General features: G+C 33.9%; 1 protein-coding gene across 2 annotated transcripts in view; it reads left to right on the top strand.

Moving 5' to 3' along the window:
- Nucleotides 1–19,584, top strand: part of ankib1b (ankyrin repeat and IBR domain containing 1b) — an 80,553-nt gene that overhangs the window by 14,457 nt on the left and 46,512 nt on the right. For both annotated transcript variants that reach the window (XM_009292183.4, XM_068214103.1), the window contains exons 3-6: nucleotides 2,372–2,672; nucleotides 8,161–8,343; nucleotides 12,717–12,834; nucleotides 16,386–16,594. In XM_009292183.4, the coding sequence (XP_009290458.1) occupies nucleotides 2,372–2,672; nucleotides 8,161–8,343; nucleotides 12,717–12,834; nucleotides 16,386–16,594 (811 nt within the window). The remainder of the gene's footprint in view (nucleotides 1–2,371; nucleotides 2,673–8,160; nucleotides 8,344–12,716; nucleotides 12,835–16,385; nucleotides 16,595–19,584) is intronic.

Below are 19,584 nucleotides of genomic sequence, written 5' to 3'. Positions count from 1 at the left end.
TTTTAGCTACGTAGTGAACCTGCAAGCGCTGCCCACGGAGGAGGCAGACCCAGCACCTTCATTGCTGTTTTCTTTGAGCGCTTGCGTATTAAGTGAACCATACACAGCTTTTAGATCTTCTGAGCAGCTTTTATCTGTTACGGTAATCAGCAGAAGGGAAGTGCCGTATCCAAACAGAGGTTGGAACATACCCACTGATCAACGGATGCCATCTCCCTCGCTTATCTGAACCACTCAGAGCACGCATCCTTTTGGGCGTTAGCACGCGGCACCTCTCTAACAGACATTGTAGAGCTGCAGGCTGGGCGACACATAATATATTGCAAGATTTTTTAATCTCACGTGTGCTGGGTGATTGAGAAATTTGGTTGGGTGTTGTAAAATACTTTCTGCGCCATTCTCTCTAACACAGAAATACATGTGCTTTTTCGCTCTGTCAATAAAGTTCCCCGCTAGACGAACCCTGCACAGATTCCTCCGAGGCCCCCAGCATCTGACTCAGCAGAGGAGTCAGGCGCTGGCCCAGAACATTGTTGGTCTGCCCGCTGGTCAGCCCGCGTTCTGGCTATAAGTGCCTGCTATGTGCAATCCCTGCTGGCTATCCCATATGCTTATTCATCCACAGTGCAGTCCCCCCTCAGAGGCGGACCCATGTCTTCCCTCACTGCTAACCATCCTATATTCATATGTGTACTCCCACTTCTCAGGGCTAGTCCATATGCATTTTTGCTACAAGGTCCCCCACTTGGGCAGTAGGTGGCTTCCGCAACGTTCTTCCTATGGGGACTGCACGCTTTCCCAATCTACTGTCATATTAATTCATAGAAATTAACTAGACACATTGCGTCTCCCCAAAAAGTATATCTAAATCTGTAAATCTTCTGTTGAAGTGGGATAAGTAAGGGCCAGGGAACATGTTTCATGTTGGAATAACGCGCCTCAGTTGATGCAGGTGCGCTCATGCTCTCTCTGCTTGGCATAACCACTCATCGTAGGCGAGGTAAGGTTCAATCATTGTGGCGTTTTCCATACATTTCCCCATAGTGGAAGTTTTCCATATAGCATTGAAGTTCCCCTCCCGAAGGGGAACGCTCTGGTTACTAAAGTAACCTTCATTCTCCGAGGGGGGAACAGAAAGGCTATGTTCCTTTGCCACATTGATTGCCCATTAGCTGTTGGGGTAAAAGCCTCTTCAGCTAGAAAAGGATGCTCTGCTTAGCACGCACTGTGCTTTTATTGCTAAATTGTACAAGCTGAAGCTGCCAACTCATTGGCCAGTTTATATACTCTTTCAGATGATTGGCTTTCTGAACGAAATCACCCATAGTGAACGTTTTAACCACATAGCATTTTCGTTCCAGTTTTGCGCAAAAATGTAATTTGCTTTTTTTGGATGTAAGCATAGCTTCTGTCTCGTTTTTAGTTTAACTATATAAAAAAATCTTAGATCAAGTTAAATATTGTTTTGTAATCAACTTCAGAATAAACAAGAGTTTTTTTTCTTCCTTAAAACAAGTAAAATTATCTGCCAGTGGGGTAAGTAAAATAATTTAGTTTTCACATTGAAATGTAGATATTTGAAGTAGAAAGAAAACACATTCTAAATGAGAAAAACATTTTTTTTAACCAAATAAATACAGTGATTAAATACAATTCTGTAGATCTTGGTTAACAGTAATTCAGACTGAACATTGCTTATCTTGTGATGTGACTATTGTAGATCTGCACATTGCAACATCCATGATTAAACCATATATTGTATAGCCCTATATGGAGGAAAATCTTATTTGCGCAAATAATCAAAACATCATAATGTTAGTCATTTAATCGCTATATTGATCTGTATCAATGTATTGTTACAGCCCTAGTGTTTTTACATGCGGATTAATGCTGACACTACAGACAATGGCACCAGTTTTTGCTGGAAATATTCTGATTTAAATGAAGTGATACCATTTATTAATCATGTAAACTTCAGCATAAGATTTAACTACTGAATTAAACGTTCTTTTGATGACTATTAAACTGCTTGTTAAAAAGAAAATGTCAATAAATAAAAAATGCTGGTCATATAATTGAGTACTTACAATGGTTCGTACTTTTTGTGAGGCCAATCATGAAACATTTATATTCAGAAAAAAGCTAGTATAGGTTTAGCCTACATCAAATGTTTGTTTATTTTTATTATTAACCTAACAGACTGTTTGTCAAGTTTTTATGAGTTATTTTGTTGGATAAAGGAATTTGAGTTTATACATTTTATTTATTTCTATTTTCTATTTACAAAGATTACATTATTAGTAATAATATTTGTTGAAAGACATCACATTTGACCATTTTTTCATAACTCCCATTGCCATTTATTTCGCAGGTCCTTCCTCTTCAGCAAGGATGGGAACCCCAACAAGCGCAACGTGCACAATGAGACGGCTCTACATGTGTTGTGCATGGGGCCGCTTATCCTGCTCTCTGAAGGGGCTCTGCAGCCACGACTGGCCCGACCTTATGAAGATGAACGCAGGAGAGCTGAGTGCCTCCAGATGATCCTGAAGTGGACTGGCGCCAAGCTAGATCGTGGTAAATATGAGAGTGCTGACGTCAGTGCCACCGATAACAAGAAGAACACACCACTACACTACGCTGCTGCCTCAGGGATGAAGACATGTGTGGAGGTACATTTATTAAACACTACTCTTGCTGACGTGCTTACACATTGGTTACATATCGCAAATCATTTACACATGAATTATTTCCTATATAGAGAACAGGGAGACATTGATAAATCATCACTATATGCAAAAAATGGCCTAGCAAGGTAATTTTGATCTTGGAATAAAGGCAGATTGTGGAGATGTAATTATTCATGATTTAAGTTTTTATGAACCATTTTTTTTTTACCCTTTATACAAATGATTGTGTTAGTTAGCGGACAAATAACAATGACTGTAAAAAAAATATGGATGACGCGACTGCGCCCTTTCCCGTTGAACGCTTTGAATGCAAAATGCCTTGTGACGGGCACAAACTGTTGATAAAAAAATGCTGAAATTAGAGCCTGGACATGCGCAGAAGGGACTACCTGATAGAGCCAGAGGCAGAGCCGCTGAGTCAAACTTGCAACCAAACGCTTGTACGTTATCCAGGCCCCCCTTTCATTTGACCACCCGTATCTGACTGTAACAAGGGCTCGCTGATATAAATATAAGCAGTTACATTTAAGAACACATAATAATATACTATTTATTAAAAAAACTGTGTGATGTAAGCAATTTTTAGGCTATACGTTAGACTGCAAAATAAACTATTTATTCATACACTTTAGCATAATCAGACTAGGCTATGAGCAGTAAAATTTGAACAATAACATATAAACAACATTCATTTTTGGAAAGGCTTTTATTTTTTATTAGCTAAAACAGGACCCAAAATATACACACCATGTACAGCTATTTGCCATGCGGGAAAAATTTTGCTTTAAAAACATAAATACAGCAAGATTTCTAAATGTCAACATGGTATTTACACATCCCATCCCTGCACTATATAAAATAATCCTTATCAATTTGTACAAAAAACGTAATCATTTAACTTAAACTTTCAGTATTGATACATAAACTGATATGCACCAGCTGCTGCAACATCGTTTGTATATTGTTTATTATTTTCTTTGCCTCCGTTTTCGATGGTTTATTCGATGCCATAATTATATCAGGCAAAGAGGAATTTACATTCATTTTAATGTTTATTAGGTGTATTAAAATAAAAGCCACTGGTAAATGATGTATATAAATAATATATAACATTTCAGTGCAAACTGAGACACTTGGTTCATTAAAAGACATCTTTTGAGTTATGCAAAGTTCAACAAGTTAACAATATTTTATCGAATTCTTCACATGTGCTGTTTGTGGAGTTTGAGCCGATGAATTATAGGTCCCAGAGTATACAGAATAAATAGGGTCCCATTATGCAAGTATAATAGTTACAGGACAAAGTTTGTGTTAAGTAGGACTTTTAAATGTTTAAAATAAGCTTATCCTGTTCACCAAGGCTGCATTTATTTAAGTAAAAAATTCAGTAAAAATTGTGAAATTGTGAAATGTTTTTTTCAACTATAAAATAAATGTTCAGTAGTTTATAATTCAATTTAATAATTTATTCCAGTGATTTTAAAGATGACTTTTCAGCTTCATTACTCCAGTCACATGATCCTTTAAAAATCACTTTAATATTAGTTGTTGTTGTTGTTGTTGTTCAAAGTCTTTTGTTCCTTTTTCAATTAAATTTATCAGTGAGCAAAACAATTAAAAGAATGGCATTGGTTGACATAACAGAGGGCAGTGGGTGCACATTGTATTTTTTATTACTGTTTTAATGGAACTGTATGTATATAAGGAGGTATTTTTGGATTATATTTTTTTATGTGTATGTCTTATGTTGTCTTGTGGGTGTCTATGCACAGCAGAACTTTTCTCTAAAACAAATCTCTCCCTAGGGGGACAATATATTTTACTTTTATCTTGACATTTAATGTTATCATTAGTGCTGGGCAACAATTAAAATTTTTATTGTTAATTGGGATTAATTGCATAATTTTGTTCTCTCGCAGTAATTGCATTCTTATATGCAAAATTCAATACATTTAAACGTAGTGCAATGGGCAGTTTTATTTGAAAAAAAAAATGGTATATGAAAAAAGTGCAACAGTGCAATAACACTTTAAACAATTGAGGTGTTTTCTTTATAGTAAATCAAGTTAAAGTATTTCCTTATCAACAGTTAAAATATATTTGGTATTTTAACTTAAAACCTAAGTAATCAAATCTAAACCAAATCTGTTTTCCACTGCCAGGGCATTCAGTGATAATTAAGTGATCATTACATCAGTGGTTCTCAGTTGCTGTCCTTGCACCACACTATTCTCTGATGACCAGTTTGATAGATGAGAGCTTTATGCATGAACTGTTATTAGAATTACAGGGTCCACTCCTCTACACAGTGTTTACTATTCCTTACTGACCTCAGTACAGGAAATTTGACTTCAATCTAGGATGTTCATTCATAGATTTACACAGCGTCACTGCCTACAGTGTACTGTATGTATAATAATATGTTGAGTTCACAACCAAAGCAAAATTAAAGGTGCTGTATGTATGTTTTTGAGTGTTCTAAAGCATACAAATACCATAATATGTTTGCAGATATTTAAGAAACATGCTAAGTGAACATACTTGTTTATCTGAAAAGCAATGCTATAGTCAGAAATTCTGCTTTGAAAATGTGTTTTCAGTGCTGGAATGCTGTAGTTGTTTCGGCTATTTTAACCTTCCCAACCTTTAGCCAAATATGTTTCAACATTTCAGGTTGCCTTGGTAGAAAACCGCGTATTTCATTCATTAATTCAGAATGGCACTGAAAGCATGCGTCCGTGACCGAAATGCGACCTCCGGTGGACAGTAGCATACTCCAAAATGAGAAGCATATTCAGTTACACATGAGGTTAATAAGCAAATTTTATAAATGTTATGAACGTAAACATTAGGTGAGCAGGTTGCATTGTAACTCTGTGTCCTAACAACACGCTTCATGACGAGATACACAGTGATTAGCAATTTGGCTGTTTGTACCAAAGGAAACACGACAGAAAATTAAATGCAGCAATTCAGAAGCACAGAATATGCACTCACGAAATGGTAAGGTTTACAATCGATTTAATACATATTAACATTATTGAATGTACATGCTAAATCACTTATATGTGTTTAGTTCTAAGGTTCAATTTCAAACGGTTTATTTTATTTTCAAGATCTGAGGTAAACTATCTGCGGCTGTTTTCAGTAGTATGGCAATAAATGTCATGTAAAATGGCATTCTAACTTGCATTATCAGCATTTAACTCGAAATAAGGCTCATGAAGAGTATCTGATGTGGTCATGGTCAGTTTTCTGTTATTTACCTGTGAAAGCTGTTTCTAATACATCAATTTGAGATGTTGGTTAGGACAAAAACATAAAAAATATTCCTTCTATCATGTGCCGTTGCTTTTATTTAGAACATGGTTTGACCTGCGCTTGCATTTGTTTTGATCCAGGAATGCAATACCTAGATAACCACTTGGTGTCAAACTTACATAATGCACCTTTAAGTGTTTGTGTGAGTAGGTTACATAAAAAATCAATGCGCATAAATATAGGAGATAGGGCTGTGCAATTAATCGAAAATACGATTTCGATTTTAGCTTCTAACGATTATGGAAAAACAATTAATCAAGCTAAACGATTATTAACTTAGCGGCGCGAAACACCGCGTGCTTATGTGTGTGTGTGTGTATGCAGCGTGCAGAGCGCAGCCAGCACACACATCTAAAGTCATCTTAATGTTAGCGCTTTAATGGTTAAATCAGTGTCAAAACGCGGTGTTTAGTGATTATTCATATTAACCCTCATTTGTGTAATAAACATACTAGTTGAGAATCAAAATACGTGAAAGAGAAACCATTAAAGTGAAAGCGATGTTCCTTGCGCCGCCTGTTTTCATGATTGTTAATCAAACAACAAAACGAGAAAATCCCTTAGTGCTTTTGACTGAAGGACTTTTGTATCTAAAGTGTTTTTCTTACAGTAAAGATGCTTAAAGCACAGTTTGTTTTATATTTTTATTCTATTGTATTTATTTCTCTTTCCTTTGCAGGATGGAAAATAATAATCTAATAACTGATTTCTTTCATCTTTGCTATGATGACAGCACATAATATTAGACTATTTTTTAAAATTCAAGCATTCAGATTCAAAGTGCACTTCAAAGACTTAATTAACTAGGCAAGTCATTGTATAACAGTGGATTCTTCTGCAGACAATAAAAAATATTTATTGCTTAAGGGGGCTAATAATATTGACCTTAAAATGTGATTGAAAATATTTAAAACTGCTTTTATTCTAGCCGGAAAAAAAAAAAAAAAGCCTTTCCACAGAAGAAAAAAAATATTATAGGAAATACTGTTAAGATTCCTTGCTCTGTTAAACATGATTTGGGAAATATTAATTCAAAAAAAAATTCTCAGGAGCACTAATAATTTTGACTTTAACCGATAATCGTTTTGAATAATCGTGATTACAATTATGACCAAAATAATCGTGGTTGCGTGATTTTTCCCAAAATCGAGCAGCCCTAATAGGAGAATACATCATGTGTAAATGCATGACGTTTGTTGCAAACTCATCTAATTGAGTTGAATTGAGTTTACTCATCTAAATCATGTCTCAACCGTGTCTTTCACGCAACTAATTTAACTTGAGCAGAAAATTAGCTTGAAGTAAAAAACATCCTGCGAAAGACATAGGGCAAATATCAGCAAAAGGTTCAACATCAACAGTTAAAAATAAGATTTTGAAACACATTTGGTGCTCGATGAGGGTTAATTTTAGTCACTGGTCATAAAATGTTACTATATAATTTCTACTAAAAACTGCTAACACTATATTAACTGCACACAATAAATCATTTATTAAGAATTAATTTTTCATTTGTTAAGCAATAACTACAATAATATACAGAGTTAGCAGTTTATAAGTACATCTACATATGCTGTATATACAAACGTTTAATGTGCTTACTATTATGTTTTCGAACTCTGTTAATGATAAATGTTCAACTTGCTAAACTAAGTATTGGATTATGTACAAACCAGTTACCTTCATCTTATTTTTCAGACATAGTAAAAGTTAATCTATATTTTAATAAATTCTTTATTTACACAAATTCCAGTTTTGAGCTCATCTAAAGTGAGGACTATTAAATTAAAGGATTAGTTATGTTCTAAGCAGAAAAAGGAAATGAACGACAAGGTGATTCAGAAAAAAAAAATCTAATATAAATACCAACATACAAAAATGAAAACAAATAACTTTGTGGTACATTTACTGGAACACAAAATCTCTAACTTGACAATTGTTATTCCCATCAACATTTCATGAAAAAGAAACCTGGCAAAAAAAAAGATTCACTTTTAATAAGGAAGCTCTGAAAAGTGTGCTATGTTTTCATGGTTCACTCAACACCTCGAAAGATCATGGAAAATTAGATTAATCATTTCATGACCTCTTTAAGTCTATTGATCTTTCCATTGTATCAACATTGTTTCCATCTTGAATTTCTCTGCAGTTTCTGGTGAAACGCGGCGCTGATCTGTTTGCAGAGAATGAGAACAAGGAGACCCCGTGTGACTGTGCAGAAAGGCAGCACCATAAGGAGCTTGCACTCGGTTTAGAGTCTCAAATGGTCTTCTCCACTGACCCCAATGCAGAGGATATCGAGGCAGAGTATGCAGCCTTGGACCGCAGGGAGGTGAGCTCTCCAAATAAACTCTGGAATTTCTTGTGACGTTAACATTGGCCACAAAGTCCTGGTGTAGAGATGAGACAAATTTTAATCATAATAAACAGTTGAAGCCAAAATGATTATGAATTAAATAATGTAACCCTACTGCAAAATTTCTGTAGTGTTTAAAAGAGAGAATATATTTTTTGGACTCATTTTTAAACATGATAACTTTTAACTAGGGGTGTAACGATACACTCAGCTCACGATACGATGTGTATCACGATATAATGTTCACGATTCGATATGTATCACGATATTTGGAATAAAAATTGAAAATTTAACTGAAATGCAAATTTTACCAAGTAAACAATTTTTTATGTATTTCTTTTGTTTCAACTTGTTAAACTGAACCTTCTTTAAGAAAATAAACTAAACAGGCCTGTCTCTGGAAAATAAAACAATTTAAAAACTTCTTAAAAAATATTATTGAAATGACAGAGACAAAATAAAGGAACAATATAAGTAAAAGTGCAAAAAAAATAAGCTTTCTATTCAATTGAATTTAACAGTAGGAGCTTAAGGCTTTGCTTGGTCACTTGTGTTTTTTCTGTGTGCAAAAAAAAATCCACATTTCCAGGTAAGCAGCAGTTCTATAAGATAATCCTGAACTTATGTGTATCTGTCTGAGAGGTTTTTATGGAGGGCTGTCTTCATGTTGGGCATGATGAGTGACAGGGTGGCCGTCTTTTCATTACACAGGACAGTCGTGACTCTTTTCAGCAGTTTAGGCAGGTTTACTATTTCTTCGGCTTCGCTGATGTCGGCGCTATCAAGTGTATCATGTTGACGTGCATTTTTGTGTACCTCTGTACTTAAAAGGGTTAATGCTCGTCGTATTCATAACTCTAAAATGCGATATGATTGTTTAAATAATGTGTACGTTTTCGGTTTCATTTCCACTGCTAAGTGCTGTTTATACTTCCCACGCGGGCTCCTGAAAGATCACTCTGTTCCACAAACTGAATGTTGTTTACTACTTTATTAGTCACAACCTGCAGGTTCTGTTCACTGAAGCAGACGCGCGCGTATGGCAAGCCGTTTTAGCATTTAAACCTTTGTTCTGACTATCCATAAATATATTTAATTCATATTTAATTAAATTCATTTAGAGATATCTCTAATTATATTTTGACTAGTCGAATTATAATTATGACTAGTCAAAATATAATTAGAGATATCTCTAAATATATTTATGGATAGTCAGATCAAAGGTTTAAATGCTAAAACGGCTTGCCATACGCGAGCGTCTATCATCCGCCCTCTGTAGTAACAGCTCACGTCTTGTGTGATTTTGCGGCGGCCAATACATCATTATATGAAGACAGAATGATATTTTAGGGTGAATTGTACCTTATAAATACAGTATGTGACTCTTTCAACACCATTAGGAGGTATCCATGTCGCTGTGCAAAGTATGTAAATCACTGTGAAGACTTTAAAACTTAGGATGTTTGACCCAGTATGCGTGTCAAAAAGCGGACGAGTCTAAAGCAATGATTGGACAACCAAAATGTTGCCAGACGTCTGATTTTGAGAGGATGGGCCATCCTCTATTTCAACTCCACTCATCTTGTTCTGCTAACATTACTGCTGCTGCAATCTGAACTCACGTGCGACAGCAGGTGGAACGTAGCTCACGTGCAAACAGCTCAACTAATAAGAGAAAACGGACGTCATATCGTAATCAAATCGTCATAACGCCACGATGCATATCGAGACATTTTTGCATCGCAATAAATCGTACAACGATAAATCGTTACACCCCTACTTTTAACTTAATTATTATTACTTTCCATCCAGTTTTAATAACTAAGTTTTTATACCTAATGTATTTAGTTTTTTTTTTTTTTACATTTTTTTTTTTTTACAGTTTTTAGTAGCCCAAATATAAAATTAAGTAGTCCAAATAGAAAATACATTATCTATTAAATAAAAAAAAAACATACATTTATAAAATAAAAAATATATATAATGGCATTTGTTATATGCTGCATGTTTATTGTTTCAGGTTATTTTGGCAACTATAAAAACTTTCCAGAATATAACAGGGGGTTATTTTTAAAATAATAACAACAATAAATAATTATTCAAAATGTTTCCTCATTCATTCATTCATTCATTCATTCATTCATTCATTCATTCATTCATTCATTCATTCATTCATTCATTCATTCCTTTTCGTTTCAGCTTAGTTCCCTTATTAATCAGGGGTAGCCCCAGCGGAGTGAACTGCCAAATATTCCTGCATATGTTTTACGCAGCCGATGCCCTTCTAGCCACAACCCATCACTGGGAAACACCCATACACTCTCATTTACACACACTACGGACAATTTAGCTTACCAATTCACCTATACCACGTCTTTGGACTATGAGGGAAATTGGAGCACCCGAAGGAAACCCACGCCAACACTGGGAGAACATGCAAACTCCACACAGAAATGTCAACTGACCCAGCTGAGGCTCGAACCAGCGACCTTCTTGCTGTGAGACGACAGTGCTAACCACTGCGCCACTGTGCTGCCCCCTCATGGTTATTTTTGGTTAATTAATGTATATAACAAAATTTCAGTAAAATCAAATCAGTTGCTGCATATTTGATTTTGCTTTAGCCAAATAAAAAAAAAAACAGTTTTAAAATGATTAAAAGTGGTAATCTCTCTGATTTACAATGGTATTGTATTCCATCTTTCTGTTGATTGTCCCCAAAAAAAAAAAAAACAGATTGTCCAAACGCAGTTCTCTTGAGTTTAACTCAAAAATGACCTCTAACCGATGACCTAGTCTATCAATCACACATTGTTTGAGAGGTGGTGGTGCAAGATCTTTAAATATTTTAAACATTAAACAAACATCAGTATAAAGTAAGAAACTGTCAGATGTTTGTAATTTATGTTGTGCAATACAGAATAAATATCTTTCTCTGTGTTCAAAAAACTAAAAAAATCAAAATAAAACTGGTTTGAAACAAGTAAGGGAGTCAATACTGAGTGCATTTTTATTTTTGGATAACTGCCCCTTCAACTATCCCTTTAAGGCAGGGGTCACCAATCTCGGTCCTGGAGGGTTGGTGTCCCTGCAGGGTTTAGCTCCAACTTGCCTCAACTCACCTGCCTGGGTGTTTCAAGTATACCTAGTAAGACCTTGATTAGCTTGTTCAGTTGTGTTTGATTAGGGTTGGAGCTAAAATCAGCAGGACACCGGCCCTCCAGGAACAAGTTTGTTGATCCCTGCTTTAAGGGCAATAAAAAAAAAAAAAAAGAAAATTTCCTTTTTCAAGCCGACAATTGTTTACCAATCCAGTTGAATAATAGCAAAAAGTAAACTGAAATCATTAACTTTAACTGTCATTAACTGTATTCTCTCTTTCATAACCACAAGTATCTGATCTGCACGTGCTCCAGCTTGCGCTTTTTCGTGAAGACGAGTGCAGTCGCATAAGTTAAACGCTTAATTAAACGGTTATTTATTCACAGTCTGACTGACTAACTAACGTATATTGATCCTAATATTGAGTAATAAAGGTTAGAGCGACCTCATGATTTGAACATCATGATGTGATACTGTTTGTTTACGAACTAAAAGAAAGACATGCCCTTTTTAACTATGAAGTTCTATACAATTCTGAGGTAAGAAATGAATGTATTTTTGTTTGTTTTTTTAATCGTCTCTAAGTAAATGTCATGTTTAAAAACCTTAGATACTTTATTAAAGTCATTATTTGGTGCTGAGGACATGAAACATCTGTGACGTGTGATAACAGAAATCTGGATGTTCACTTTAAGCTGCTATAGACACATTAAAGGGATTTTAAACACAACACGTATAAATACTAAATTTGCATTGTTTGAAACACTGTGTTATTTAAGAGGTCATTGTTTATATTGTGGCTTTTATCAAGAAAAAAAGTTGATTTATTGCTGCCGAATCAGCAGCACAGCACACACATAATTATAAAATTTTTGAGTGAATGTAAAGGCATTGAAATATATATCTTTACTCTCACTAGCCCTTCACGGTAGCCCGTCTGGAAAAAGCAAAGCCCCAGGATGTTGGGTTACTGGATTTTGCGAGCCTTGCTTAATTAGGTTGGTTTAGGTTAACTGGGCAAGTTATTTTAATTAGGGAAGTCATTGGACAGCAGTGCTTTGTCTTGTAGCCAACTGAAATACAATATTTCTAAGGGGGCTAAAAATATTTAACTTAAAATTGTTTAAAATGAAATATTTGAAATGAAGTAGGCTAATAATTTTGCCCTTAACTGTATTTACATTTTTAAGAGTTTGAAATAGGCTGCTTTTTTTGCTGTTAACATGTAAGCAATGTGTGTGTTTCAGTTTTATGAAGGTTTGCGAGTGCAGGACCTCAGGAGACTAAAGGACATGCTTATTGTAGAGACTGCGGACATGCTGCAAGCTCCTCTCTTCACTGCAGAGGCTCTTCTAAGGGCTCACGGTATGATGTTATGTTGTGCACTCGAAGATATTTTGATTGCTATTGTCTGTTGTCAGGCCCTGATGTAATTATGGGTAAATGTGTTTGTGAGTACTACAATCATTGGAAGATGAAAACTGGGCTTGTTTGAGGGGCAGCTGTGGGAAAGTATTGTATTTGACATAAACATTATCAAACAAAAAATAGTTTTTTATATGAACATAGGTTGTGTTAACCTAGCATAGACTCTCTTTAAGTGTGTGTTTTAAGTTCAGATAATTTTTTTTTTACAATCAATTTCCATTTGTTTTGTTTTGTGTTGAGTATTATTTGGTTTTGGTTTGTGTACTTTTTGTTTTGCATTTTACCTTTTTATTAGGTAAGGTTTTTGTCTAGTTTTTGTTTCACTTTACTTTGATATTTGTTGTTCGTGTGATCTAGTTGTATTTTTTTGTATTTCTTTTGCTTTCTTTAAAAAACAAATTTTGTCCAGTAGTTTTTTGTTTGTTTTACGTGGGTTTTTGTTCTTTTGTTTAATTTACTTTTAATTATTATTTTGTTTTGTGTTTGTCTTTTTGTTGTTTGCATTTTGCATTGGCTTAGTTTTTTTGTTTTGCTTTTTGGCTAGTTTTTGTTTGTTTTTGATTCAATTTGGTTTGTTTTTTTATTGTTTTTTTGTTTCACTTTGGACTGTTTTTGTTTGTTTTTATTAAATCTACTTATATTTTAAATGCTAGGATTGTTTTTGTTTTAGTTTTTTTTTTGTTTCACTGCTTTAGTTAATGTTTATTTGTAAATATATACTTTTCTTTTATTGTTTGCATTGGCACAGGCTTGTTAGCCTTTTGTTTTGTTGTCATTTTGGTTTTCGTTAGTTTTGTTTTTGTGCATGGGTTTATGAATGTTTTGCTTTATTTCCTTAACATTTATTTTTGTTTGTTTTCTATTTTGTGGTTTGTCTTTTTCTTTTGTAATTTTGCCAGTTATAAAAGTGAAAAAAATCTAATGGAGCTTTGACATTAGTTGTTTTAACAATGAATATAAACTATTGCAAACATATTTAAATTAAAATGAGAACTAAATGGTGACTTCAAAATTAGTTGTGGTAACCAAGAAAATAAATCACGAGGTTAATTTCATACTTGTGACTGTTTTAATTTGGCACCATTGCAGGATTGTTCTTCATTGAAATCCTATTTAATTTAAAAAGCTGACAAGGCATATATCTTGATTTGAATGTTGACAAAGCTTCTTTAAAAATGATGGTTCTGAATATTTAACACAAGGGCACGAACTTTGTGTGTGTTCCATGCAGGCCTACTCCTGCATGGAACAGATATATTCTGACGCATCCCTACTAGTTCATAACTGAAAAAAAATATCTTCATGTACTTTTTAAAACACCCGCGGGTATGATATTGTCTCTGAAGAAATTCTATTAAAATGAAATTCTTTAAGGTGTTTTGCTGTATAGCATAAAAAGCATTCAAGCTCGCAAAGCAGACCAAGATGTTTCCTTCTTCTTAATTTTACAAGAGCACTCCTGTTTAGAGCTGCTAAACTCTCTGGCACAAGACTCATAATTGGATCAGTGCTTTCTTTAATAATCTCCAATTATGTGAGCAGGCTGTCTAGCAGGCCTTGTTCCAGATGACTAGAGCCCATGGGAGAAAAGGGCAGAGCTCTGATTCATGCGCGCTGCTATTATTTCCACGGCCTCTCTGGAGACAGCCAGCCCAGGCCCAAATATGCAGCCTCGCTGTGTTTTAAACTTTAATCCAAATTCACACTTTTGACTCCTAAAATTACAAGAGTAAATTTAGTAGATTACAAAACAGTTGGAGTAGAAGGATTGTGGCTTTTTGTTTGGGTTATTTCTTTGTTAGCTTTTATTTGGATGTACTTGGTTTTGTGGTTTGCCATAGACTTTGAACTGTTGAATCGATTCTTCAGCGTCTGAAGTTTAGTTTTTAGTTTTATTATTGGCATATGTTATCTTTTTTGTCATTTCTTATCTGTTTTTTTAAACCTGCCATCTTTATTGATGTTGATCGACAAGTTAGTTTGTACTTAAGTTTATGTCCTTTTTTATGTGTCACCAAACCACGTTGTAGCCTGGACCTTACTGGACCTTAACTTTTTTCTTTATTTATACTTTTATGCATTTAATGTTTATTAGTTATTCCTAATCGCATGCTTCACCTCCTTTTTGTTTCTCTCATGTAGAAGCCAATGTTTTGATAGTCTTGCATTTTTTTTATGTTTTTTTAATACTATTTAAAAAATTCTATTGATTTCAGTTAATATTTAGTTTGTTTCAATAATTGCATTGTGTTAGATTAGTTGTTATCTTGTGAACGCATTTCTATTTCGTTTTTATATTTTTAGTTTTGTGGTTTTAGTTTAGTTTCATTTTTAACTAATTCATTTAATTTAGTTTTAATTTAAGTCTAAGTTTCGACCACAGCAAAAATGAGTGTTTACACTGCTTTCATTAACTCGTGTGCTAAATTTGAACAAACACTCCTTACAAATGCAACAAAATTATGAAAAATTCAGTCAAACATCTTAATTTTAAAGATGATATATGTAGTTAAACATGCTTAGTTTTTTTCACAGGTGGAGAAAAGTTTTTATTTTTAAGATGTTTATGTATATATTACTTTCTCTTTTCATCACAGAATGAGTGCTTAATTTTCTGAATAAAATAATATTTTTGCTAAGTATTATTTTGATTCAGTTATTGTATTTTATTTCAGTTGTATTTCAGGTTGTTAGTTATATCTAGTTTCAGTTTTTCACTTATTATGAAAATTCTATATTTTCAGTTAAAGAAATATTTATTGATGAATTGTTTTAATCTTAGTTCACTTTGTTTACTAAAATAAATTTTGTAGGAGTACACCAACCATGACTACTAGAGTTTTATTGCTATTGTTGTTTTATTGTTGGCAAACACGTTTTCTTATATCCTGTGCAAAAACAACAACACAACAAAAGATTTTTTTTTTCTCTAATTGTTTTATATAAATAAAGCTTGTGTTTATCTAGTATAGGCTCTTTAAGTGTGTTTTTAAGTGATTAAGCATTTTATTTTATTTAATTTTTTTATAGCTAATTTCCATTTGTTGGTGTGTTTTTGTTTTGTGTTGAGTTTTTTTTCATTTACTTTAGTTTTTGTTGTTTTGTTTTTTTCTTTTGTGTGTGTCTGTTTTTTGTTTTTGTTTACCTTTGGGTTTGTTTAGTTTTTTTGCATTGACTTGTTTCTTTGGGTTTGGGTTAGGGTTTGTTTTGCGTGTGTTTGCAAATTTTTAGCCTTATTTTCTTGACATTTATTTTTGTTTGTTTTCTATTTTTTGTCATAAATTTTTTACAGCCACATATTAAAAATCGATTATCGAGGATTATAAAAAAATGTTTATTTAATAGAGAACTTTGAAATGACTGCTTTGTTGAAATGGTTGAATCGACTGTAAATTCCAGCAGAAAAAGGGATTTGATAGGTGAAGGAGTGTGTATTTTTAGAATTGCTGTGACTCCTCATGAACCCAATTGTCTTTTTTGACATTTAGACTGGGACAGGGAGAAACTGCTAGAAGCTTGGATGTCTAATGCTGAAGACTGCTGCCAGCGTTCGGGTGTTCAGATGCCCATTCCTCCACCCAGAGGGTACAACACCTGGGACACGCTGCCCTCACCCCGTACACCTCGTACCACCCGCTCATCCATCACCTCCCCGGACGAGATCAGCCTGACCCCTGCTGATGACGATCACTCCCTGGTGAGGGATCAGATTTGGTCCGTTATTTGTGTTTTTTACTGGTTATTTTCATTTTTGCCAATATTCTGCAATGGTATGGCCATTGGGATTAGATCTAGTAAGATTAATAATTAAGAATGAGAGTTTAATGATCATGCATTTGCACAGATTTTTTATTTCCACCATGAAACCAAATTTTTTACACACAAATCTTTCAATCTTCTATCCTTAGCTCTCCCTCACAATCCATCATGCTAATAGCCTATAATTTATTATAATGGATCATTGCTTTTTTATTTTCTTTGTGGCATAAAAGTTGCTAGTTACAGCAGAAAATAAACATGAATGAACAGCTTGAGTCTCATCTAATCACTTAATCAGAGTTTTAATCATGGAAAGACATCAACACAACAGCTTGTAAACATGTCATGTAGCATTACATTTACCTCATGGAAGCCATGTAGTGTCTACAATTCGTTGTCCACATAGTGTAGAAGAGCATGTTGCTAAATATTTGCTTAATATTAGCCTTTTTAAGTATTATTTATTAAGGTAATGGTGTCTATTTATTTTATATATTTAAATCTTTCATGTAGAGCAGTTATGAAAATCACTTTGTAAATTATTATTTCAGCAACGCAATAAATGAGAAACCTTTTTTTTTGTAAGTAGGATTAGATGTTAAAGAGAATGTTCACTCCAAGATTACATGATGTATATATATTTTAAATAATACCTTTTAAAAGACTTGTGTTGTAAACAGCAAATCATACAAAACAAGAACTCAAAACCAACAATATTCCAAAAATTGGGTTCCACAATTTGAACTGTACTTTATTTTGACTGTATTAAACAGGTAGATTTGCTACATTACTCTTTACATAGGCTGTATTCTCAAACTCAATCCAAACGAACAAGAAACACACAAAAAATTAAAATAATAAAACACATTGTTTTTGACATTTGATACTTTTTTGGCAACTGACTATCACTGATTAATATTACAAATCACTTTAGGTAAGCTTAAATTTTCAGTTTCATGAGTACTGCTGAAATTTGAATCTTTAACCTAATTTTCCTGCATCCTGTGCTTTTGATATTCAGAGATGTATTTTTGCCTCACTTTATGAAGTGTCTTATGCATAATTTAAAAATTTGTTTAAAAAGTAGATTTTCGCATATACGTGCAAACAGTTCCCAATATTGTTTGTATATTTTTAAGTGCTTTAAGGGATTAGTTTACCCAAAAATGAACATTCTGTTATTTTTTTTAATAATTATTTTCTTATTTCTTAACAATACAGACATAACAAAACATTTTCAAAAGCTACACAAAGAAAATAAAACAACACAAAACAATGAAGAGGACAAAAAGCTCAGATTACATATAAAGCAGGACTACCTCACATAAAACAGATTAGAAAATGGGATAAAAATATCTCTTATTTTTCAGATACCAATACAGTTACAATATTCCTTTTAGCATGATAGGGCAAAGAACGGGTTCCAAGTAATCCAAATATGGAGTCCAAATTTTGAAAAAAAATCTGTTTTTTGTGTAAAACATGGGTAAGATGTTCCAAAGCAATCACCATAAAAATGATTTTGTACCATCCTTTAAGTGATGGACATTTATTACTAATCCATATAAGTAAAATATTTTTACTTGCAGCAAAGGTTAATATATTATACAATTGCTTATAAGCTGATAAAAAATGTGTCCATTATGTATACCCAAAATCAGTGAAACTAGGTCAAAATCGAAAAGTCTGTTATTAAATACTCACCCTCGTGTTGTTTCAATTCCCAATAATTTTCAGAACACAAGTTAAGATATTTTATAGAAAACATGAGAGCTCTCTCATCCTCCATCGACAGCAGCTGTCATAACCCATTCAGTCCAGAAAAGAAACCAAAACATAGTCAAAACATTCAGTATGGTTTGAGTGGTACGATTCAAAGCTACAAGAACACTTTTGTGCACCAAAAAAAGTAACAATGAATTTGTTCGCCAATGTCTTTTGTCAGATCATGGTGCACGTTTACTACAGACAATTCGACCTTTGCATGTTAGCTGTTGGCTCTAATGGCAATATGTCATATTGCCCATTATAAATGCACACCTTGACCTGACGTGGAAGAGAAGACATTTAGTGAACAATGTCATATCTACAATTTTTGGGTCCGCAAAACTGTTCATGGAGCTTTATATGATTACAGTTGAACCACTGAAGTCATACTGAATGTTTTTGGTTCTTTTTCTGGAATTTGGATGTCTTGTGACTATTTCTGTCTATGAAGGATGAGGAAGCTCTTGGTTTTCTTATAAAATATCTTAATTTTTTTCCAAAGATGTACAAAGGTCTCAGAGGATTGGAACAACGTGTGGGTGAGTAATTAATCATAAAATTTTCATTTTTGAGTGAACTAATCCTTTCAGTGAGCTTGGGTTCATGAGTGATCAGATACAGTTACACAATAGTTTCTTTCATGTATCAATACAGACATTGTAGTCTAAAAGTGGGTTCCTTCAGTGCATTATCACCACTTTCTCAATAAAGCCATAGTTTTAGTCAGGAACAAACCTGATAATCATTGAATAGGCATGAGAAGTATTAATAAACATCTTCTCAGAAGATCATGCAGCTAGATGTGATTTTGTTAAAGTGTCCCCATTATAGATTTTTGGATATGATCTTTCAAGTGGATGAAAATGTTCAGCTAAGTTTTAAATCTAAAAGTGCACCAAGCATAAAGTTCTGGGCTCTCAAAACGAAGAGTCAACTCTGAGTCATTAATATGAATCACCCTCCTAGTGGATATTTAACCAATTTGTAGTGTGATGTCTGAACGAAATATTGCCCACCCACTTTCTGCTCGCACAGACCTGGAAAAACTTTACACCCCTCAAACACTGTAGGGGAATGTGGGGGATGAAATTGCGTCAGGACGCAAAGATGCTGAGAGAATTTTTTTTAAGTGAAGTTTATTTATAAACTAATTTCGAGAGG

Source organism: Danio rerio, chromosome 16 (assembly GCF_049306965.1).
Source record: "Danio rerio strain Tuebingen ecotype United States chromosome 16, GRCz12tu, whole genome shotgun sequence".
Taxonomy (NCBI): Eukaryota; Metazoa; Chordata; class Actinopteri; order Cypriniformes; family Danionidae; genus Danio; species Danio rerio.
The sequence above is the reverse complement of the archived record's forward strand: the minus strand, read 5'-3'. Positions and strand labels throughout refer to the sequence as shown.